At 44.2% G+C, this 26,228-nt stretch overlaps 1 protein-coding gene across 1 annotated transcript in view; it reads right to left on the bottom strand.

The window, feature by feature from the left end:
• Positions 1 to 20,711: 20,711 nt before the first annotated feature.
• The window catches only part of LOC138293614 (endonuclease domain-containing 1 protein-like), a 41,783-nt gene continuing 36,266 nt past the window's right edge, over positions 20,712 to 26,228 (bottom strand). Inside the window, exon 2 of the mRNA XM_069232891.1 lies at positions 20,712 to 23,854. Coding sequence (XP_069088992.1) covers positions 22,499 to 23,854 — 1,356 coding nt within the window. The 3' untranslated portion in view covers positions 20,712 to 22,498. The remainder of the gene's footprint in view (positions 23,855 to 26,228) is intronic.

Here is a 26,228-nt window from a genome sequence, read left to right as displayed (position 1 = left end):
GCCCAAACTTTACGTTTCACGTTTACTGCTTGGCAATCAATACATATTAAGGAGGTGGTGGGGTGTAGTAGGAATAAAAAATAAATAATGCTCTGAATGCACTTCGACCAAGTGATGTCAGTGAGATAAGGAATGTCTCTATGCCATTTATGTAAAAAAATGAATCAAGGAAGCACATTACATGAAAGTTAATGACTCTGACATTGTTTTCTGGCCCTCTCTCAACTTGGCTGCTGCCTCGTAATCTGACTCCTTCGTTTATGCGTAAAGCGGGGGGTGGAGCCACTGCAGACTTTTCAATGAATCAGCTGTGTTAGATCTGTGGTTAGGGGAAAAAAATCTCAGCCTTGCCGGGTGTATTTCGCTTTTGGCTGAGACAGAAATTAGAAACAGTAGTAAAATGACAGTGCCGAATGGGAATGGAACTAAGTTGGCAAACTGAGAAGCTCAGGGCAAGTAATAGACGCAGTCACTGTTTATGGAACACCGAGAGAACAGTGTTTAAAACCCTCATGCTCCTTTCCTCATGATGCCAGTCCTACACTTATTTTAAGTGCGTTATTTTACATGTTTCTCTGGTGCTGGCGGTAGAGTCACTTGTGGGACACTTAAACGATCATCTATCTTTCCCATCAACGCCTCAGTCGAATATACCCCTCTAGACCTGTCTCCTGTTCTAGATGCAACACCGCTAGTGCGGACTTTGTTCATATGGTCTGGGTACTTGCCAAAAATATCTGAGTTTTGGGTACAGATACTAGAGCAACTAAAGTTGGTGAAGGGATGGGATGTTTCCCTAACTATTACACACTGTATACTAGGACACCTGCCGTTCAACCCCAAAAGAAACATTACTAGACGGCATACAATCTTAGGCTTAGCAGTGGTTAAATGTCGCATCGCCATACGTTGGATCAGCCCACACCCCCTGACAATAAGAGACTGGAGAAAAGATTTAATAGAATGGGCAGGTGCAGAGGAGGCACACATGAGAAAAACCAGGACGGATGCGAGGGCAGGGGAGGTATTGAAAGCCTGGGAGGCCATTACCCAAACACTAATACATCTTGACCCAGAGGAACAAGACCACACCACGGCTAGTTCCGGTTAATACATAGACTACCTATGAGATCCAGATAGACTTTCATATACCAACGTCTACTCATAAATAAACATTGCCTCACACATAGGAGAATCAGGGGATACAAGACCTGCTACACACACAATAATGAGGAGAAATTAAGAAGAAAAAAAGAAAAAAAAGCGATATCCTGTAACGTCTAAGGATTGACTTGATCTGGTGGTTTTGAGTTTTACTGTTATTATAATGGTTTGAAAGAATGTTATTAGTACTTCAAAGTGATTTCTCCTATCCAGCAATGCTCCACACATATTGTAAGTAAATGCTTTCTAAATGACAATAAAGAAATTACTGAGAAAAAAAAAACGAGCGTCTATAGAATTAGCTTAAAATATCTATCATGCATTTTGTTTGTCACGTTGCGATGTGCAGAACGGGAAATTTTGAAGGCATTGAGTTTTGAAAAGTGCGTGCCATTTGAGAGTGAAAGGCATATACACATCTCAAAATATAAATGTATATTCGTACTGCAAAGAAATGTAATCATGATTCATATATTAAAAAAGCCTCAAAAGCAGTGCCTAATTTGTAAATAAAAATGTGCAGGTGCCTACAGCCCTCCTCCTAAACATGTGGCTTTTGCAATTAAATGTGCAAACAAGGATTACTGAGGCAGAGTAATCTTGAAGCCTTCTCTGGCCTCTTCAGTCCATTTACAGTCACTCCCTGCCTCTTCAGCTCACTCTTGCAGCTTTCTGCTTTGTCCCTTTGTGACACTTTTTAGTTTTTCTCTTCCTCCGTCTTTCCCATATGTGCCTTTTGCTGGCAGTAAGTGCTTGATGAAGATAAATAAGCGCCGGCCCTCAAAAATAAGTGCTGGTGCTCTGTGCCGGGAACAACAAGCACAAATTAAGCACTGTTCAAAAGGTATTTTGGTGTAACTTCTTTCCTTTTTGTTGCCTCGTTTACATTCTCAATCACATTCAGGATGTGGTTGCTTCTAAGCCTCCAGTGTGAAAATGGTGCATGTCTGAATGTGTGACACATTCCCACTGAAGTAACAAACCGTTTGAACACATATTTAAAGTAACCCAAAAAAGCTTAAAAGGGAAAGACTGTGCTGTCCCTCGCCAACATTCACTACCAGGGCGACTCTTATGCACTGTGTATGGGAATGCTGAAGAGGCGAGGAAATTCCATTGGACTCAACTTACATCACGGGGCTGTTTTAATGAACTTTATTAGTTTTATGGGACAATGTACCAAAATATACGGCAGGGATGACGAATTAATGTGGTTAAAAAGTCCAGTTATGCATTACAATGCCCATAGCTCCAATCCAAGTATATGTGAGACCTGTTGCATTGCAGATGCTTGTTTGCATTGGGGCTCCCCACGCAGCCACCTACAAAGATGAAGTGGCTGCCATGGGTGGGCTCTAGGGCTTCCACAATTTACTGACTGGGCCCCGGGGATTGGGTATCTGAGACCAATGTTGGCCCAGGGAGGAGGGCTGCGTGCCACCCTCTCCATTCAATGTGGCTGGACCCTGGGAGATGGAGTCCCGGTGGCGAACAATTGGCCCAGTGAAGGAAGTCATGTGGCCCTCCCTTCCCAATTATTAACTGCCCAGGCCCCGGGGTGGGCTTACTGGTGCCATTATTGGCCCAGGAGGGGGGCTGGATACCCCTTCTCCCTTGTTATTATGGCCGGGCCCCAGGGTCCCCGGGGCCAGAAATCGGCTCAGGGAAGAGGGATGCGCGCATCTCCCCTAAAAAAAATGTGGCAGGCCCTGGGAGATACATGTGATCCTTTTAGTACCCAGGCAAACACAAATGTAAATTGTTTGTTGAAAAATAGGAATAGACTTTGCTTACGGGCTTTGGGATGGCAGACCGCTGGGAACCTAAGCGGATGGCACAGGTCCTGGAAGGTAACAACTCTGACAACAAATAGTTAAATTGCACAAACACAAAGCTGACAGTATATAGAATAATGGTAACAGTACCGGTCTAATAGTCAGAAAACCCTGGGAAAAGATCTGAGTCAAGGAAACAGTGGACAAAATAGAATGATAACAGCCAGCTCCAATGGAGTGCAAATGGTTTCCAGGCGCCTTCTCACTTAAACCAGGCATCCGAAGGTGCACAGCTGCCATGTTGATCTCTGTTCAGCCTAGCTTTCTCGATGCCCCAGCCACCATATGCTGGTCTGCCCTAATCCTGCAGGAATAAGCCCACAGTTCCTCTATGTGGGATCCCAGGAGCCATCCAGATCTTACGACCAGTTGTGGCCAGAAAGTTCCCTATTTTTCTGACTGTCTCAATCCACACATCAGAAGAACAAGTACCAATGACTGCACAAACACATATACTATTGCCATTCTAAAGGCACATATATGTGGAGTTAGGTATCGGGCCAATATTTATGGGCTCTTGGGCACAGGGCAGTACAGTAAATCCATCTTGGGAGGCTTTTTCATCTCTCTACATGTGCTACAAAATGCAGCACAAACATGGAGAGGAAAAACACGGAGAAATTAAGATATTTCTCCTTGTTTGGCTTCCCCTGGGGAGGCATAAGGTCTTTTAAATCTGGGGATGCTCAAAATCCATGGGTGTTGCATGGGAACACCTGCCACAGTGCCCATGGAATGCATCCCTTGTGCAGAGTAAGGCAATGCAGCGATTTGCACTGCCTTGCTTTACTCAATATCTAGGAGGCAATTGAAAGCCACGTAAAGTGGATTTGCGCAGCCTCATAGATATGGTCCATATTTATCACCAAGACACGCAGCACAGCAAGTCACCTTGCTGCACTGAGTGACAGGAAAAGGCAGGAATGTGCTGCATTTAAGGCAGTACAGTGAATTCCTGTCCTTTCTCCTGCGCTGGTGCACAATGGTCTACCTAGTGCCAACGCAGGCACTCGTGCACCATGGTTCAAGGGTGTGTGCGTTGCTGGTAGGGTCGTTTTTGTGCAGGAAGGGGCACCTGCAGAAAGAGCAGCAAACAGCAGAATGCAGCACACATAGAACAAGTAAAAAACAAGGCAAAATAAAGCTATTTCTCCATGTTACGTCACACCTGGCGTATCTGGCACATTCCCAGGTTATCCTGTTCTTGTGAATGTGGGAATGCGTCAAAATCCATGTCTGTTGTGTGGGAACACACACGCAACATCCATGGAAATACCTACCTGGTACAGAGTAATGCCACACAGTGATTTCCGCTGCCTTATATTACTTGAAATGTATGGAGCTGTGCAGGGCCACACAAGGTGGCCTTGCGTGGCTTCATAAATCTCATTGTTCATTTGCATTGTTCTTGCACCACATTACGTGGTGCAAGAGTTACATAACGGGGCTCATAAATATGCCCCATGATTTCAAGGATTGCACCGCCGTTGCATCACAAACAATGTAGGGAAGGGGCTCATAAATATACCCCTGAGTATCTAGCTTTACTCACCGCTCGATAATGTATTTTTGATATTTTTTCCACAATATTATGTCCCATCAATATTTTTGTGCCGATATTCAAGGCACACGCCCTCTTATGGAACTGATTACTTTCTCACATGAGCGCTACCCGCATAAAGAATGAAATTAGGTATAACCAAGGGAAACTCAGGGACAGTAGATGCTACCCCTGACAACCACTAGCTTATGTTCGTGAGGAAGAGTTCTGAAAGCTCTCATTGGATTAGTAAGCTTGTACACATCCAAGGCTTTCATCAGGCCTCGGGGAAGATGCAAACACATCTAAGAGAGTGGTTCAGTGATATGGAACATGGGTCAAGGAGAAGTAAGGCCTGGAATAAGACTCTGTGCAATCTGGACCGGACCAGCAGAGAATGAACCTGTATTCCTACAGAGGGATGTTACTCGCGTCAAGGCCTTGGGAGATGTGAAAGTTGGGACAAGGCTTCAATGAGCACTTGACGCGTATCTACATTTACTGTAGGGATCTCATCACTTCAAGGCCTGGAGTCAGTCACAAGATGAGAAGGTGCCAACATATCTTCCTGGGGGATAGAAAAGAGGGTAGTTTGCAGTCGCCTGTCTTTTTATTATAATTTTAGAAACATGCTCCTCTTACCTGCAATGGATTTTATTAACTAGGCATATTTATTAAAATGTGAATTTGAATTTGCAATCTGCTGGAGCTCATGTAACTAACACCCCGCACAGGAACATGCACAGAACACCCGCAGGGGGATCACTGGTGGAGCAGAGCCACTAAGGAGCAAGGGGGAAGACTGTCACCTGTCATGGTACTTCAGAGGTTTGTCATAAATTCAGTGTCATAACTTAGGCAGCAGAAGCACTAAGGGTGGGGCAGCATCAGGACCACTTTCAGCAACAAATGAACTGTTTTACTGATCATATTGCTGTTTTTTATTTTACTTTTGGCGATGCTTGTATTATAAATTGTCAAAAGTGCTTCACAAACATCTTCCACGGACTAACATGGGTTATGTGTCTCAAAGGTAACTGTAAATATGCCATTTAACATTTATGATACATTTGGGGGTCACATCTCTGCCCACAACAGCCCTTTTAAATATTATCTGATCTCATTTAGGCACGATACACAAACATAAAATATGGGAAAATATATCCATTGCACTTATCAACACCCGTGGCTATTTTAAACCCAGAAAAAAGAAATCAATGAATGAGATCTCCCTTGTAGTCAAGGTTCAGATGCCTTAAACTGAATTTTTGGTAGAATCTTACCCAACTGGGGAGGAAGGGGGTCAATAACCAAACTAAGGCCCCCATGCCATGTATGAGGCATCAACCTCCAGTGCTGAAGTCTTGGCTTCTACCGTCCCACGTAAAGTTCGAAATCTGGTTGTCGGTGAAATGTAGCAGAGTGGTTTTAATGAGCACAAGAAACACACACAACACAGATGAAACAACAGCGAAGGGGGTCAAGAGTTATAGGCACCATATTTCCCAGTCCTCGGTTGCCACACACTCCCAGGTAGTTGAGCCACTCAGGTTTCCAGCGATGGTAGCGTTCGTTGTCAGGGCCGGCTCTAGGGCGGTGCAACCAGGGCCGGCTCTAGGGCAGTGCGACCGGTGCCACCGCACCGGGTGCTGACTTTGGGAAGGGGTGCCGTATTTTCAAGTATATCATGGTTTTAAAAGCGCCTACCGCAGCATTCCTTGCCTCCAGAAATTCTCAGGCAACAATAAATATGTCAAGATAACTGGTGATTAATGTTCTGCCTGGAGAGAGTTTGGAGTTTTCTCTAGTGGAAGTTTTAAGGTAGCAGAGCGGGTTAATATGCCTCCTGCAAAGAACATGTACCATGCAGATCACAAAGTGCATATAACCCAAATAGGTCAGTGGGTTACTGCTTTTGTCAGAGAGGTCTTTTGTTACTTACAGTTTATAAGTTAAAATCCTAATATAGAACAATACACTATCTATTAACTGTCATCAAACAACTGCATGAATTCCACAAGGTATAGATTAGAGCATTATTATTTCCCCCCTGCCTTTCATTATCCTAATATTGCAATAGAGGGTTCATTTGGGTATAAATCAATTATTATTATTAAAGAGAACCTTAAAAAATTGTGCTACATTTTAAATTCTGAGTTTGTGCCTCTCCAGACCAAACACTCCTGAACTAAACTGCCTGCCAGTATGGATGACATGTGACTCCTACACCTTGTAGTCCTCTGTCTTATATGACATTTCCTATACACCGATTTACACATGTATGATGATTGTCTCTGCGGAATGTTGGTGATATAACGTGCTCTGACTGACACCCTAAAGTGGAATGATTGGCTTTACAAAACTAATTGAATGCATCTGAGACAGAGTGACTATGGAGTCTTGCGGGGCACTGTTAGAGGGTGGCAGTGAGGGAATCCGTGGCATAGGTAGTTATAGGAGGAGCGGGGCACCAACAAACGTAGGCACAGGGTGCCGCCAGCGCTAAGGCTGGTCCTGTTTGTTGTAATACGTGACATGTAGAATGCCTCAGTCTTGTCCCTCTACCCGACAAGATGAGAAAGTTCTGTAATAATTGTCATAAGAGATGGTTGTGAGGTTTCTAGACCTGTAAGAGTAAGCAATATAGCATCTGCATGGATAGACTAGTATTTCATCCCCCGCAGCTGACTCGTACAATAGGGTAATGGTACACTTACCGAATTAACTCCTCCATTAAACCCCATTCTTCTAAAGCTAGAGAACATATATATTCCCTTTCTAGCCTGCTGAACACCTTCTCAGCATTTGGATTTAAAAAAATTGTGGGGCATATTTATGAGCCCCTTGCACTGCTTTTGCATCACTTTTTGGGATGCAAAGGTGGCCCAAATCTTTAACTAATATCTATGAGGCCACTTTGCGTAGCTTTGAATGGCCTCTTACATAAAGAGTACGGCAATGCAGCGCAAGTCGTTGTGTTCCCTTTCTCTGCACAAGGGAGGTGTTCCATAAGTGTTGCAGTGGGTGTTCTATGCTACACCCATGGATGTTGATGCATCCCAAGACTTACAAGACCGTGTAAACCAGGGCTGCGCCAACACCTTACACCTCCCCAGGGAAGGTGCAACGACAAGAAATATCTTTACTTCTTATTTTTTCCTCTGCAGCACACATAGAAAAAGGTAAAAGCCTCTCAGGTTTGTTTTTGTGCAGGAAGGTGTCCCTTCCTGCACAAATACAATCCTGCATGCAACAGAGGCACCCATGCTCCATGGTGCAAGGGTTGTGTTGGCGCTAGGCAGCCAAAATGGTGTCTGCGCAGTGGGAAAGGCCAGGAATGCACCGTATTGCATAGATACAGAGCATTCCTGCCCTTTCCTTGTTACACAGGACAGCTCCGCAAGGTGACTTGCTGCTCTGCCCTGTGCCAAAAGCCCATAAATATGGGCCTGTGTTTTCATGGGCATCCTTACGGGACCACAGTAAATGAGCAAGTGTTCTCAGATGACTCAGAGACGATCTCCCTGGAACAAAATCCACTTGTGTTGGATGTACCGATGTCGGAATTACCTGTTTGAGCCAGTAGACTAGTATGCTTTCCAATATTTTGAAGTCCACATTAATATTGGACAATAACTGCTACATTGCAGGGAGTCTTTTCCTGTTTAGGACAGAACAGTGATCAATGCCATGTTAGAGGTGGGTGATGGTGTGCCATACACGCCTGCCTTCTTGAAGACATTGTATACCATTTCTGTTACCTCTGCCTTTTTTCCACTTATAAAGCCATTTTGCCCTGAATATTTATTACATGCTAGATCAGAGGTGGCCTGAGCCATCATACTTTTGGCAATCTCACCATCCAGAATGACCCAACCATCATTGTTAAACCAGTAGAGAATAATGATTTAACCCCTTCGCTGCCAGGCCTTTTCCCCCTCCTGTGCCGAGCCTTTTTTTGGCTATTTGGAGCAGTTCGCGCTTAGGCCCTCATAACTTTTTGTTCACATAAGCTACCCATGCCAAATTTGCGTCCTTTTTTTCCAACATCCTAGGGATTCTAGAGGTACCCAGACTTTGTGGGTTCCCCAGAAGGAGGCCAAGAAATTAGCCAAAAAACAGTGAAAATTTCATTTTTTTAAAAAAATTTGGAAAAATAGGCTGCAGAAGAAGGCTTGTGGTTTTTTCCCTGAAAAGGGCATCAACAAAGGGTTTGCGGTGATAAAATCACCATCTTCCCAACTTTCAGGAACAGGCAGACTTGAATCAGAAAACACAATTTTTCAACCCAATTTTGGCATTTTACTGGGACATACCCCATTTTTACGATTTTTTGTGCTTTCAGCCTCCTTCCAGTCAGTGACAGAAATGGGCATGAAACCAACGCTGGATCCCATAAACCGCAACATTTCTGAAAAGTAGACAAAATTCTGAATTCAGCAAGGGGTAATTTGTGTAGATCCTACAAGGGTTTCCTACAGAAAATAGCAACTGAAAAAGAAAAATATTGAAATTGAGGTGAAAAAAACATCAATTTTTCTCTAAGTTTTACTCTGTAACTTTTTCCTGCAATGTCAGATTTTCAAAAGCAATATACCGTTACGTCTGCTGGACTCTTCTGGTTGCGGGGATATATAGGGTTTGTAGGTTCATCAAGAACTCTAGGTACCCAGAGCCAATAAATGACCTGCACCCTGCAGTGGGTTTTCATTCTATGCCGGGTATACAGCAATTCATTTGCTGAAATATAAAGAGTAAAAAATAGCTATCAAGAAAACCTTTGTATTTCCAAAATGGGCACAAGATAAGGTGTTGAGAAGCAGTGGTTATTTGCACATCTCTGAATTCCGGGGTGCCCATACTAGCATGTGAATTACAGGGCATTTCTCAAATAGAAGTCTTTTTTACACACTGTCTTACATTTGGAAGGGAAAAATGTAGAGAAAGACAAGGGGCAATAACACTTGTTTTGCTATTCTATGTTCCCCCAAGTCTCCCGATAAAAATGATACCTCACTTGTGTGGGTAGGCCTAGCGCCCGCGACAGGAAACGCCCCAAAGCGCAACGTGGACACATCACAGAAAACAGACCTGTTTTTAGCAAAGTGCCTACCTGTAGATTTTGGCCTCTAGCTCAGCCGCCACCTAGGGAAACCTACCAAACCTGTGCATTTCTGAAAACTAGAGACCTAGGGGAATCCAAGATGGGGTGATTTGTGTGGCTCGGACCAGGTTCTGTTACCCAGAATCCTTTGCAAACCTCAAAATTTGGCTAAAAAAACACATGTTCCTCACATTTCTGTGGCAGAAAGTTCTGGAATCTGAGAGGAGCCACAAATTTCCTTCCACCCAGCGTTCCCCCACGTCTCCCGATAAAAATGATACCTCACTTGTGTGGATAGGCCTAGCGCCCGCGACAGGAAACACCCCAAAGCGCAACGTGGACACCACCAAAATTTTGGAAGAAAACAGAGGTGTTTTTTGCGAAGTGACTACCTGTAGATTGTGGCCTCTAGCTCAGCCGGCACCTAGGGAAACCTACCAAACCTGTACATTTCTGAAAACTAGAGACCTAGGGGAATCCAAGGAGGGGTGACTGGCGGGGCTCGGACCAGGTTCTGTTACCCAGAATCCTTTGCAAAGCTCAAAAATTGGCTAAAAAAACACATGTTCCTCACATTTCTGTGGCAGAAAGTTCTGGAATCTGGGAGGAGCCACAAATTTCCTTCCACCCAGCGTTCCCCCAAGTCTCCCGATAAAAATGATACCTCACTTGCGTGGGTAGGCCTAGCGCCCGCGACAGGATACGCCCCAAAGCCAACGTGGACACCACCAAAATTTTGGAAGAAAACAGAGGTGTTTTTTGCGAAGTGACTACCTGTAGATTTTGGCCTCTAGCTCAGCCGGCACCTAGGGAAACCTACCAAACCTGTACATTTCTGAAAACTAGAGACCTAGGGGAATCCAAGGAGGGGTGACTGGCGGGGCTCGGACCAGGTTCTGTTACCCAGAATCCTTTGCAAAGCTCAAAAATTGGCTAAAAAAACACATGTTCCTCACATTTCTGTGGCAGAAAGTTCTGGAATCTGAGAGGAGCCACAAATTTCCTTCCACCCAGCGTTCCCCCACGTCTCCCGATAAAAATGATACCTCACTTGTGTGGGTAGGCCTAGCGCCCGCGACAGGAAACGCCCCAAAGCGCAACGTGGACACATCACAGAAAACAGACCTGTTTTTAGCAAAGTGCCTACCTGTAGATTTTGGCCTGTAGCTCAGCCGCCACCTAGGGAAACCTACCAAACCTGTGCATTTCTGAAAACTAGAGACCTAGGGGAATCCAAGATGGGGTGATTTGTGTGGCTCGGACCAGGTTCTGTTACCCAGAATCCTTTGCAAACCTCAAAATTTGGCTAAAAAAACACATGTTCCTCACATTTATGTGGCAGAAAGTTCTGGAATCTGAGAGGAGCCACAAATTTCCTTCCACCCAGCGTTCCCCCACGTCTCCCGATAAAAATGATACCTCACTTGTGTGGGTAGGCCTAGCGCCCGCGACAGGAAACGCCCCAAAGCGCAGCGTGGACACATCACATTTTTTCATTGAAAACAGTGCCTACCTGTAGTTTTTGGCCTGTAGCTCAGCCAGCACCTAGGGAAACCTACCAAACCTGTGCATTTCTGAAAACTAGAGACCTAGGGGAATCCAAGATGGGGTGACTTGAGGGGCTCTGACCAGGTTCTGTTACCCAGAATCCTTTCCAAACCTCAAATTTTGGCTAAAAAAACGCATTTTTCACACATTTCGGTGACAGAAAGTTCTGGAATCTGAGTGGAGCCACAAATTTCCTTCCACCCAGCGTTCCCCCAAGTCTCCCGATAAAAATGATACCTCAGTTGTGTGGGTGGGCCAGGTGCCTCCAACAGAATAAGGCCCAAAACTTGTAGAGATACAGGGGATAGTACTGCGAGTTTATAAGGACATATTCTTTTATACATCTTTAGACTGACTCTGCTTTGGGGACCCACATACGTGAGGTGTCATTTTATTTGGGAGACTGAGGGGAACACTGGGGAGTAGGAATTTTGTGCTGGAGTGGTGATCGTACGAAGAAAAGTCAGGAAAATATGCTTTTTTTAAGCACATTTTGAGGTTTACAGAGGAGTCTGGGTAAGAAAATGTTGGGGGATCCACGCAAGCCACTCCTCCCTAGACTCCTTGGGGTGTCTAGTTTTAAAAAATGTCTGGGTTTGGTAGGTTTCCCTAGATGAAGGCCGCACACAGGACCAAAAACATAGGTGCCCTCTCCCCCCCCAAACACAGGTAGTTTTGTAATATATCGTTTTGATGTGCCCACATACGTCCGTGATGTGCCAAACACTAAAATTTTGAAAAGAAACACACTTAGGTTATGTGAAAAAGACCCCTCACCCACCAACCAAGGTGGTGGCATGCTTCATCATCGGGGTCCCACCTGAGGCACCTAGCGTGTCATAGGTGTGCTGCGACGCCTGATTACAGCGGAGCAGGTTTGGTCATTTTTACCACACATACTGGTTGGATTTGGCACGAGGGTGAGTGATGGTTCAGTGGATCAAATTTTACTAACAAGAGCTTTCACAAAAATGAAAAGCACTGTTAGTAACTGAAAGGCAAAAAACTGAACCAATGACTCACAGCTCGTGAGCTGTAAAGCCGCGACAAGGCACCAACCGCTTTACAGTCCATTCACACAACTTTCATACATGACACACACAAGGCCATTCACACCGCCAGCCACGGGCCCAGCACATTACAACACTCACATCGACAGACAGCGCCACTCAAGGGCCCATCACTTACATACGCCCACATGCCTGATACAACAATCACACCAGCTGATGGGAGTGTGTGGACTGGTGTTTGGCTGGCAGTGTGTTGCAGTAGCCAACATCAAGTCAATATGTACAGTCTCAGCCAAGCCCCACTCCACACACAATGGCATCATATTTTTTTTTTTTTTTTTTAAACAGAGGAACCCCTAACTAAGTAGAAAGAATTACAAAACAACAAACACAAAAGCTCTAACTAACAACATGACAGAAATGCTAACCATGAAACTAAACACATGAAAATACAAAACAGACATGAGTTTACACTCATGGTTGTTCCCAGAAATTCTTCTGGGTGTGGTAATTCTTAAAACAAGCACCGACACACAGCCCAGGCTTTGAAGGACAATCTGGGCAGTACATTCGAGACTCCCTCCGGATACCTCTTCGAAAACACACTCTACATTTCTTAGCTGGAAAGTCTTTTTTGGGTGTGGGAGGAATGTGCTCAGCAAAGTGGCGATCTTTCAATCTAGCCACATCCTCCACCACTGCTTCTCTAGGAACTCTGGCCTGTTCCACCACAATAAGGCTCTCTATCACTGACTCCTGAAATTTCACAAATGTCATCTTTGAGTCTGGAGACCTATCCCTAAACACAATAAAAGCATTGAAGGTTGCTAAGTGGAAGAGGTGAAGTGCTAACTTCTTATACCAAACATAAGACTTACGAATAGCAGTATAAGGTTCCAACCTCTGGTCAACTCTATCTACACCTCCCATGTGCTTATTATAATCTAAAATGCACACAGGTTTGCGCACTTCAGCAACCTGGCCCCAAACAGTCACAGGGGAAGTACTCTCATCATGGATGGTACTTAGCATGTAGACATCCCTCTTGTCTGAAAATTTCAAAGCTAGCAGCTCCTCGTTCCGCAAGGCACAGCACTGTCCCCTCTCAAGTTTTTTACAGACAAGCTCCCTTGGATAGCCTTTCCGGTTAGAACGGATTGTGCCACAAGCAACTGTGTCCACTCTAAACAATTCCTTGAACAACTGCACACCAGTGTAGAAGTTATCTACATACAAATGGTGACCTTTGTTGAACAGTCGTCTACCAAGATCCCACACTATTTTCTCAGTAACTCCAAAAGTGGGAGGACAACCAGGGGGGTCAATATTGGAATCCCTACCAGTGTACACACGGAAACTATACACATATCCTGTCCTACTTTCAGACAGCATATACAATTTAATTCCATATCGTGCCCTTTTGCTAGGAATGTACTGCCTAAAAACCAAACGACCCTTGAAGAGGACCAAAGACTCGTCCACACTTATCTCTTTGCCTGGAACATAGACCTCCGAAAACCGATCTACAAAATGATCAAGGACAGGCCTAATCTTAAAAAGACGGTCAGAATCTGGGTGATCTCGTGGCAAGGCTAATGCATTGTCAACAAAATGCAGCATCCTAAGAAGAAGCAAATACCGATTACGACTCATGGTAGCTGGAAATATAGCTGTTGCCATCAAGGGACTAGTAGACCAATAAGAAGCCAGTGACGGCTTCCTTATCAACCCCATCAAAAAAGTCAAACCCAAAAACTTTTTTAGCTCCTCCAAATTTGTGGGAATCCACTGGGCAGCTCTAGAGTGTGGCCTAAGTCTAGCAGCGTTGTCCCTCAAATGCTGCTCCGCATACAAATTAGTCTGCTCAACAATCTCTTCCAAAAACACATCATCCATGAATAACTCAAAGAAATTGATAGGCATAAAGTTCTCTGTATTGGCGTTACACCCCGGGAGACCAGTAAAGGCAGGCAACTCTGGCTGCTCCATGTTTGGGGCAACCCAGACATCAGGTCTTCTAACGGGAAACCTTTCAGCCCCAGGTTGCTGCACTATTGGCACATCAATGTCCTCCTCTAAAACAGAACCTTCATCTGCACTGAGTGTGGCTTCATCATCAGAAGATTCCCCTCCAACAGAAACATCACTGCCAGAATCTCTGACTTCCTCCTCTGCCTCAGATGCAGAGTCCGTCTCATAGTCATGATCAGACTGTGACTCAAAAAGCATACCAACCACCTGCTGAGCGGTCATCCTGCGGCTAGCCATGATCTCTCCTGCTAAAATTAACTGGACAAATTCACCACCAACAACCAGCACTGTGTAAGACAAGTAACAAAGTGTAGCTTTGTTAGTAAGAGTTACAAACTCAAAAACTATACCGCTCACTTGCCTGAAAAAGCTTGATTCACCAGCAACTACACAGCAATCACCAATGATATCCCACTAAAAAGAAAGAAAGAAAGGCAAATTAGAAATAAGACAAAACAAATATCATTGTGCACAAACCTAAGGACAATTTCACACACAATCCTGCATTTAGTACACCCCCTACAAACATGTCATTCATGCATGGCAACAATACTCCTTTGGAGTAAATTGTTTTTACTTACCTAAAACATGCAACTGTGCAAACTGCAGGTCAACCACCGCCAAAACCGCAAGGAGCCACAGCAAATAAAGCAAAAGCTTTGAACTAGAACAAAAAGGAGGAAAACATTTTTTATCACAAATGCAAAGACTTCTTCAGTTGACAAACACCCCACCATCAAACATTTTAGAAATTGGTGCCTAAGTGGATTCTGCCATAGGGGCAGATGGGCCTACTAAAAAAATAGGCCTGTCTGCCCCAAGGAAGCCAAAAAATACCTTTAGTACTGTGTCCCCATGGAGAGCGACCCTTGCCAAAGGGGACAGCCGCCAAACAAAAAAAACACACACAACACTATCCCTGGTGTCTACGTGGCTTCTGCCCCCCTTGGGGGCAGGTGGGTCTAGAAAAATAGGCCCATCTGCCCCCAGGGGGGGCAGAAATGGCCAACAGGTCAATGCCCCCCTTGGGGGGGCGCCCGTGCACAAGGGGACGCCCCCACACAAAAATAAACACATAAAAAAAATTCCCTGGCGTTCTAGTGGTTTCTGCCCCCCTTGGGGGCAGATCAGCCTAAAAATAATAGGCTGATCTGTCTCCAAGGGGTGCAGAAATGGCCTGGGTACATGTGCCCCCAAAGTGGGGGGCGACCCTTGCCCAAGCCCCCCCCATCCACTAACACACACACACACACACACACACACTATCCCTGGTGTCTACGTGGCTTCTGCCCCCCTTGGGGGCAGGTGGTTCTAGAAAAATAGGCCCATCTGCCCCCAGGGGGGGCAGAAATGGCCAACAGGTCAATGCCCCCCTTGGGGGGGCGCCCGTGCACAAGGGGACGCCCCCACACAAAAATAAACACATTAAAAAAAATCCCTGGCGTTCTAGTGGTTTCTGCCCCCCTTGGGGGCAGAGCAGCCTAAAAATAATAGGCTGATCTGTCTCCAAGGGGTGCAGAAATGGCCTGGGTACATGTGCCCCCAAAGTGGGGGGCGACCCTTGCCCAAGCCCCCCCCCATCCACTAACACACACACACACACACACTATCCCTGGTGTCTACGTGGCTTCTGCCCCCCTTGGGGGCAGGTGGGTCTAGAAAAATAGGCCCATCTGCCCCCAGGGGGGGCAGAAATGGCCAACAGGTCAATGCCCCCCTTGGGGGGGGCGCCCCGTGCCCAAGGGGACGCCCCCCCACAAAAATAAACACATAAAAAAACATCCCTGGCGTTCTAGTGGTTTCTGCCCCCCTTGGGGGCAGATCAGCCTAAAAATAATAGGCTGATCTGCCCTCAAGGGGGGCAGAAATGGCCCTAAAAGACATGCCCCCCAAAGGGGAGCGACCCTTGCCCAAGGGGGCGCCCCCCCATCCACTACACACACAATCCCTGGTGCCTAAGTGGCTTCTGCCCCCCTTGGGGGCAGATGGACCTAAAAAAAATAGGCCGATTTGCCCCCAAGGGGGGTAGAAAAGGCCAACAGTTCTCTGCCCCCTTGGGGGGGGCGCCCCTTGCCCAAGGGGGCACCCCCCCCCACATAAATACACATAAAAATAAAAAACCCTGGTGATCTAGTGTTTTCTGCCCCCCTTGGGGGCAGATCTGGCTAAAAAGTAGCCAATCTGACCTCAAGGGGGGCAGAAATGGCCGTAAAGGACATGCCCCCCACAGGGGAGCGACCCTTGCCCAAGGGGGCGCCCCCCCATTCACTACACACACAATCCCTGGTGCCTAAGTGGCTTCTGCCCCCCTTGGGGGCAGATGGACCTAAAAAAAATAGGCCGAACTGCCCCCAAGGGGGGCAGAAAAGGCCAACAGTTCTCTGCCCCCTTGGGGGGGGCGCCCCTTGCCCAAGGGGGCACCCCCCCCCAACATAAATGCACAGAAAATAAAAATCCCTGGTGATCCAGTGGTTTCTGCCCCCCTTGGGGGCAGATCCGCCTAAAAAGTAGGCCAATCTGCCCCCAAGGGGGGCAGAAATGGCCGTAACAAATTGCCCCCACAAGGGGAGCGACCCTTGCCCAAGGGGCCGCTCCCCGCAAACAAGAAACCGTAAAGAACAACAAAAAAAAAAAATCCCTGGTGTCTAGTGGGCATTCCTGCTGCCCGATCGCAATGCGATCGGGCAGCAGGAATGCTCAAAGAGACACCGGGGGAAAGGAAAAGTCTGGTCAGACCGCCAGGGTGTGTCATAAGACCGCCACACTCGTAATGAGGCCCTTAATGTTAATTGTGTTATACTTTCCATTACATTATTAATATTTATTTTTATTGATGATAATTATTTAAAATTGTAATAATTATGTAATGTGTTTTATTTTTATTAAAATTTAGTTATATAGGGTCTGATTTAGAGTGTGTCACAGGAGATTACTTCGTTACAAACATGACGGATATCCTGTCTGCCAAAATTGCGATCCCATTATTGCCTATGGAGATCGTAACACAGCGGGCGAGATATCCATCACATTTGTGACGGAGTAACCTTCTCCACCAAACTCTAAATCAGGCCCATAATTTTTATATTTATATTTTTATATTTTGGGGTATTTAAGAGAGTTGCTAATATGTTATTTGTTTGAAGTGAATTACTTTCTCGCTTCTGTTGCACAGAATGGAGTGGGAATAGTACAGGTGGGACTAGTAAATTTGGTACCTCCTTAGTCCAACGCTTTCCCTGCTGTTGCACAAACTGAAGTGGGAATTATAACTTTTACCCCTCAGGAGTCAAGCGCTTTCCCTATTGTTGAATACACTGGAGTTGGAATAGTCAATTTTACCCCTCTGGTGTCCAACGTTTTCCCTACTGTTGCAGATACTGAGTGGGAATAGTATATCTAGTATTTGTACAGTTTAATATTTTCATTAGTATTGTTTAAATATTTATCATTATTATGTGTTTGTGTATTTTACTGTTATATTTTAATATATATACAATAATATAATTTTTTACATATTTTTAGGAAACATATTGTTATCTAATGTTAAGTTTTTTATGTATAACATTGGAAATATTTTTAAAAAATTGCAGTTTATTTGTTACATTTTGTATTCTTTATTATGTGTATGTATATAAAAACATATACGTGTCATAGTATATTTTAAAAAACAAAATTAAAATTATTATGTTTTAGAATAGTTTTACATTATGTATATATGTATGTAAACATGTACACATACACACATGCATATATATGTGTGTGTTTGTTTAAATAACTATATATTAATACATATTTTTATATATTATTTAACCATATTTAATTTATTTGATATCAATATCATATGTTAAAATATTTATGTTTTAGGGCCTCATTACGAGCTTGGCGGGTTGACCGTAGGCCTGCCAGCCATGTGCAGAGGAAGCCGTGGAGCTGGCGATCTTTCCCCCTGGCCGATTGCAAGGTTTCCACTGGGCTGAATGGCAGAAACCTCAGAAATCTGGCCGCAGCACTGGCTTTCCGCCAACCTTTTCATGGCAGGGTCCCCGCCATAAAAAGACTGGTGGAAACTGGACTCATGATCAACACGGCAGCGCTGAACTAAGCGCTGCTGTGGCTAACCACAAATCCGACCTGTAGCCAGTGTAGTTTCTTGAGATGGGGGTGTGATGTGGGTCCTTCTGGGGAGGGGTAGTATGAGTCTTGCTGCTGAGTTCTGTATTGTCTTGAGTCTCTTCAGGAGGAGTGCAGTGATTCATACACAGAGCGTGTTTCGGTAGTCCAGTCTGCTGGTGATGAGGGCCTGCGTTACGGTCCTTCTGGTGTTTGCTAGGAGCCATCTGATGTTCTTGTGGATCCTTGGGGGACTCCACAGATGATCTTCTTTGTCTCTGAGGTGAACGGTGGGAGACAGATCCTTTGGGTTCTGCCGGTGAGGTATGAGGCGAGCCATTTGAGGGTGTTTCCTTGCACACCGATGCGCTGGAGTCTATTGAACAGGATGTGGGAGATGATATCAAACGTGGTGGACAGGTCTAGTAGGGCTTCTGTTTCCTCATGGGCAAGGAGGGCTCTGTTGGCATCTGTGGCTTCAATCAGGGCTGTCGTGGAGTTATGGGTAGCTCGAAATCCAAATTGGGAGGGGTCCAGGAGGTTGTGGTCTTCTAGGTGTTGGGGGAGTTTCTGGTTGATCGCTTTCCTAAGGACTTTTGCTAGATAGGAGAACAGAGAGATGGGCCAGTAGTTCTTCAATTCGGCTGGGTCAGCAGATGTTTTTTTCAGGAGGGGCCTCACTTTCAGCATGTTTCCAGTCCTCAAGGATAGAGTCCGCGGTAATGGAGGTATTCAGGACCTTCCTGAGCTCGTTGATGATTGTCTTGCTACCAAGGTCGAAAGTGTGGTGCCGGCAAGGGTCCGTGGGTGCTCCCGAGTGCGTAGAGTACATTATGGAGACAATGTCATGCATGGTGAGGAGTTCCTAGTGGGTGAGGTGTTCGGGTTTGTGTTCGTGCATCTGAGCTGGTTGATAATGACTGTGCCGGAAGGTTGGCGTTCAAAGTTTTCGTAGATGGCCCAGATCTTGTTGTGGAAGAAGTCAGTGAGGTTGTCACTCAGTTCCTGGGAGGGAGTGATGTTGTTCATGCTCGCTGCAGGATTGGTGAACTCTTTCAAAGTGGCAAAGAGTTCTTTGCTGTGGTTTGCGCTCGCTTTGATGCAGTCTGTTAGTGCATCCTTGTTGGTTTCTTTCACTTGAGACACCTGAAAAAATTACCTTTTGTTTTGTTTAATTCAATCAGGCGTTCTACAAACAACTTCTTATCAGCTGCCATCTGCATCTTTATACCATCAAAATTCATTCCTGGTCTGTTTCAATAGTGATGGAAAGTTGCCAATCATTGCTGACTTGTCACTTGTGTCTTCTAAGGCATCAATCTATTTGACAAGAGTTTGGCTTTGGTTTTCAAATGTAATTTCCTTTTTTTTAATTTCCTGAATTTGAGATTTGCATAATTTAAGAGCTTTTACAGCATTCACCCTTTCATCGCTAATGTAACATCATTGTAGTTTTGTTATTCTTCTAATTCTATGAACTGAGTAACAGTTTGACTGACTTCCCTAGTTGAATTAAATTTCACTTTTAATTCCCACTTTCTTGTCTGTAACACTGGGCAGTGTGACTTGCAGCCACTGGTCAAATTTATAAGCATTTTGTTTAGTCTGTTCTTTTCAGTATTTGATGCAACATACTATGCAGTGTCAAACAATGAAGACTCTTTACAATGGCATGGTGATTTCCGTTCTGACAACAGTCCTTAACCAGTTTTGAGTATCAGACCATGTTAATATGAGTTCCAAACTATGTATTTGAATTATTTGCATTTTTAATATATGTCCTCAGCCACATGCCCAAATATATGTGTGAGTGTGTGTGTGTGTGTGTGTATATATATGTATATACATATATATGACTGATTAAATAATATCTGAAAAACATATAAAACGTTAAAAAGAGATAGAACTCAAAACAGATAAAGCACCCACAAACAACTGTAGATCAAAAAGAGAGCTAAGTAAAAATAAATGCATTAAAAAAGAATCAAATGAAAAGAAACAAAAACCAGAGAAAATTAGAACAAAATAGAAACAAAAGTGAGAGTAGCATCACCCGTACAGAAATCACAAACCGATCTAGTAAGTAAAAGGAAAGTAAGAAAAAGAAAGTAGTAAACATGCAAAAAGGAAAATAAGGGAAAGAAGAGAGGAAGAATATTTGGCTCACTAGAAGTATGGATTCAGAAACACAGATCTGTAAGCTTTTCATTTATATTTGTTTTTTTATGTCCACAGGATCAATGATAACATATTCAGGCCTTAAGGTTTATTTTCTCCAGTCTTGATCCAAAAAAGGAAAGCATGTACCTAAGCATACTTGCTCTTTAATGTTGTCACTTTTCTTTTCACTTCAATGAACCAGACAATAGTTTCCAGTTAAGAAAAGTTTATTAATAAATTCAGTTCGGCTAAAAGCAGACGAACACGGTATTTCAGTACATGATGCACCCATGAAATACATATGTGTTTACTATGTAACATATAAAATGACAAACAAATTGTGAATCACATTTGTATCAGATTAAAAAGTATGCATAATAGTCAAATTAATGGCTTTGCATGACTGTTTCATTTTCCTCAAACCACGAGCATTTAGAAGCATTTATTTATATCAGTTGCATCTTGCAGATTTCATCAAATCAATTCACTGAGCATCTACTTTGAGTGTTGGCACAATTCCTACATTTTTGCAATAGCTTTAAAACATTGTAAGATTATCTCAGGTTTATTAATAACACTGAACACCTTCCTGTATTATGAATGACATTTTAACAATTTAGGTCTCGCATGAAAAACAATCGATCTATGAACGAGCATGAAAGAGAATATTGCAGCAGGACAAATAACACCACATTTGTAAGAAGATCCTTGGAATGAGGAATAACTGCTGGATTCTTAGGGGCTGATGTGAGAAAAGTGGTGGTGCACCCGATGCAGTGCCACTTTCCTTGCGCCCCTTAGCGCTCCCCCCTACCTCTACCATGTGTGCCCTGTATTTAAAATACGGCGCAACATGGCGCAGGGTAGGGGCAGTAGCATCAGAATTCCTGACGCTATTGATGTACTCTGCAGGAGTAGCACCAAAATTGTGGCGCTACTCCTGTAGAGTGCATGGGGACCCACTGTACTCAATGGCATGCAATCTTTTAAAGCCTGCTCTGAGCAGGCATTAAAAGTGCCCAGAAAATGGCACAAGGAAATATTTTAGATTTCCTTGCTCCATTTTATTAGCCACCCTAACGGGGGAACACCCTCCTTGCATACATTATGCCTGGCGCAGGCAGAATGTGGCGCAAGGGTTTAGAAAGCGGCGCAATACATGCATTTCGCCACTTTGTAAATATGGCACGTGTAAAAAGCCACTTTATCGCCGATTTAGCATCAACAAAATTACGCCATGGCGACTCTAAGGTGACGCTAGGGCCTCTTAAATCAAGCCCTTAGTTTTTGCACTAACTTTTGCATGTTTTCACCTCATCTGGATGACTTTTTCATGGATAAAACCCTCATTATTACTTTCCTTCTAATCCCGATTAAGGTAGACATGTAGGTCAAATCAGGATCAGAAAATGTTTGGGTAAACCAACACCTTCATATTGTTTTTCTGAAGAAATCAGGTAGAATTTATCAGGAAAACAGGCTAACATTAGGTGACAATATGAGGATATCAGTGAGCCATGCACCAGTTTTCAAGGATGAGTCCTTCAGAGGGTTGAAACTTGTCAAGGTGCAGTAATTCCAAACCTGATATTTACAATACATCACGGTTTCACTACTTCCGGGCACCCCCACATAACTTGAAACAAAGTCCAAAATATGTCTGGGGAGAAACTGGAGATAGTGAAATTTCCGGCACCTGTAACAAGCCCCAAATAATCAAAAATCACACAAGTTTAGGGCTAGGAAGTTGATTTCTCTCAAAAGGTGTCAAATTATCACAATCTAATCCAAATTTGAAACAATATTTGTAGATTAAATAATTTTGGAGAACACAACCTCCACAAAAACTACAACAGAATGCTATGCGCTGCAGATTTAATTGAAGAAAAAGAGAGAGATCTACCAAACTCTATGATGATAGTGAATTGAAACACCTCACAGATATGATCACCTATTTGCGCAAGTGTTGGATGGATCTCTGATCTATATCCCTGGCCTACATGCGGCACCAGATCTCTTTCCACCCTGAATCAGCCGCGGCGCAGAGGTTTTGCCCACTCGACCCACAGGGGTACTTGGGCGAACAGCAATACTGCCAAGTCTCCCCATAATCTATATAGCACCAGTAATGGGTGGATCCATACTTCCCACATGGGTGGTCACTGCGGCAAGCCGCCCCAGCAGCTGTCACACTGGAGTACTGAGGGGAGCAGGGCACTTTCCCATAAGAAGAGCTTTGGCACTCATATTGTTTCGCCTCCTCGTTGAATTCACATTTCTCCGTGCAGCAGTATTCCCACTTCTGATCCATCCAGCACCAGCTGTAGGATTCATCCTTATTGCTGCAAACATCATTCAGACATTGCCCCCCCATGGCTAGGGTTGGAAGTGTGGCCTCCTTCTGCACAAGACACACAGGACCCTCCGTTTCAGGGGCTACGTCCCTTTTACGCCTTTTAAAGAACTCGTTGTGGTCTAAGGTGGTGGTGGTGTGACCGACCCTTCCAGGGGCGGAGAGCTCACAGATGAACCCCGGCTCGCTGTTGTAAAATTTATTCCACTCTGAGTAATTTGGGAACTGCAGTGCGTAGGCAGTGCCGGAGGAGGTCTTCACTTGCTTTTGTGCTGAACTGGATCTCTGAGCTAAATTATCCGCCGCCCTCTTCCTTTCCAAGGCCCGGTCTATTAGGATATTGCCGCTTACGATTTTTTTCTTAATTTCTGATGAGATTTTCACTCCTCGTTCCTTATCCGCGCCCTGACAAAGGTCACTAAAAACTTCAATATTGTTACGGGAACCATACAGATCTCTCAGCCTGGCTTCCAGGTCTGGTACAAGCAGGGTTTCGATTGCCCCTTCGGCCTTATTCTCTCCTAGGAACGCCAAAGAGAATTTCCTGTTTTCATCCTGGTGGTCACAGCACACGGCGGTCCACACGTGGCTGGGCACAGACACTCTGTTGTAGTCATCATTTGGGTCTCCAGGTGGCGCTGTGTCCTCTGGATCTAAGACGGGTATTTTCCTGTTCTGGTTCGGCACTGACCCTGTCACCAGGTAGGGGATGCCCTCCACGTTCACACAGTTTGAAAGTAACTGGGATTTGAGCTGCTCCTCCAGTCTGGACCACGTGACTCTGTTGAAGCAGGGGTCCATGGGCACAGCGTTTGTGAGAGTGAAGGTGGAGTCTCTGAGTGTTGTTTCCATGAAGGAGTTGGGGAATAAGTGACCACGGTCAAAATATGATCCCCCGTAGTCATCATTAATGGCCTGTCTCTCTTTCAGACTTGGCAGGAGATCGTCAGGTACCTCACTCTCTTTCTGCATTGCTCCTCCGAGGTTGTTGGCAATGAGCTGGAATGTAAAAAGCCATACAAACACTTATTCAAGAGTGTACTGTGAAAACAACATGCTATTAACAATGGATTACAAAAACATTGAAAATATATTTTGGCTGCATCTCAGTCCCAGGGTGAATTAAGCATCATATTCGCTCAGCATTTAATTTGCAGGCTCGAGTTAACATCATACTCGTCCAGCATCTTATTCGCAGACTAAAGTTAGCATCATACTCGTCCAGCATCTTATTCGCAGACTAAAGTTAGCACCATATCCGCCCAGCATCTTATTCGCAGACTAAAGTTAGCATCATACTCGTCCAGCATCTTATTCGCAGACTAAAGTTAGCATCATGTCCGCCCAGCATCTTATTCGCAGACTAAAGTTAGCATCATACTCGTCCAGCATCTTATTTGCACACTAAAGTTAGCATCATACTCATCCAGCATCTTATTCGCAGAACAAAGTTAGCATCATATCCACCCAGCATCTTATTTGCAGACTAAAGTTAGCATCATACTCGTCCAGCATCTTATTTGCAGACCAAAGTTAGCATCATACTCATCCAGCATCTTATTCACAGACTAAAGTTAGCATCATAGCCGCCCAGCATCTTATTCGCAGCCTAGAGTTAGCATCATATCAGCTTAGCATCTTATTCGCAGACCAAAGATAGCATCATACTCGTCCAGCATCTTATTCGCAGGCTAAAGTTAGCATCATACTCGTCCAGCATCTTATTCGCAGGCAGGATTTTATATCAAACACATTCCATTCACATAACCTTAAATGATTCAACCAACTCAGTTTGATCAGACTTAACCATATTTTCATACTTTGAGCATGCTGCTTTTTCAAACAAATCACACACACTGTAAGGCCCAGTGGGATTTAGTCTGAGCCAAGCAAATTTTACACAAAACATAGGCCAACTGTGCCGCTCTCACAATGCATAGTGAACATACTAAATGGAGCACCCCAATACACTTCTTGTATGTAAATTGTCTGCACTGATCAACATTTTTCATGGCAGGTGACTCTAAATGGGGCGCCCTCACCTCTGTGGCTTCCTGTGCAGTTACTTCTGAGCAGGTAATCATGCTTGTTTTATCTGAAAATCACATTGGCTCGCAAATATTTATATTGACTTTAAAAACAGAGCATCCCCCTACAAGGTCCATGAGGATTTAGCATGAACCAAGCAACGTTTCCTCTTGAACACAGCCCCCCTCCAACCCGTACATCCCTGAGGCCCCTCCAGCCAATGCTTCCCATGGAGTAATAGATAAATAAGTGACTGTCCTTTCTGTCACAATTTGGCTCATCAAAATTCATATAGATCCTAATAAATGGAGGGCCACTCTGCACCATCAGTATGCAAATTGTCAAAGCCAACCACAATTTGGCATAACAAGTGGCACCAATCAATGGCCATCAGCTTAATGCATTCCTTTGCAGTAATATCTGATTAAATAATCAAGTTATATAAGCAATCATAGGAAAATGGCACTGGCTCACAAAGAAACCGCCCTTTCTTTGATGAAGTTCAACAAGTCTTACACATACTAATATTAATAAGTAAATGGAGTACCTCTCTACATTGGTGTGTCAAATACCTAAGCCGAGCAAGATGTGTCACAACAGGTAGCACCTAATAAGTAATACTTATTTCAATGCAATTCTCTACATCAATGTGCCAATAAGCCAATCAATCAATCAATCACTCAAGATTTATAAAGCAAAGCTAATCACCCGATAGGCTATCCAGGTGCCCAATAAAGTATACTTTGACTACATGAAAGTTACATTGGCTCACAAATTCCTGCAATATTTCACTATATGCCACATTTCATTACAGCCTTCATCTGGCGATGTAGGATGGTGGATGTGTTGTGGTATAAAGCATTATATGCACCTAAGAATTTAATTGTGTTGTTTTGTGATGCTTGTGTTAATGTAGTATGTTGCTTGTGTGGACACAATTTGTATCAATTTTGAACACTTTTGCATGATGGTAAGAGCACTGGTGTATAATGGTGGGCGCACCTGTGAATGACAGTGCTTGTATTGATTTATGTTACTGATGTGCTGGATGTGTTGCCATATAATGGTTGCTATTTTGGCCTACTAGGTTGGTGGACGTACAATGTTGGATGTGTTGGAGGAGTTTGATTTGGTGTAGACATGTTGAGTGTTTTGCAGTGCTCTGGTGGGTGTGTTAAAGTATGATGCTGGTTATGTTACAGTATGATGTCAGTGTGTTGACATAAGATCATGATTGTTGCAGTATGATACTGGTTATGTGAACATAGAATTGTTAATGTACCATTGTTCATAGTAGGGTTTTTGGTGTATGATGGTTGCATGGTTGTATGGTGAGGGTGTCTTG

The sequence above is a fragment of the Pleurodeles waltl genome, chromosome 4_2, assembly GCF_031143425.1.
Source record: "Pleurodeles waltl isolate 20211129_DDA chromosome 4_2, aPleWal1.hap1.20221129, whole genome shotgun sequence".
NCBI lineage: Eukaryota > Metazoa > Chordata > Amphibia > Caudata > Salamandridae > Pleurodeles > Pleurodeles waltl.
The sequence above is the reverse complement of the archived record's forward strand: the minus strand, read 5'-3'. Positions and strand labels throughout refer to the sequence as shown.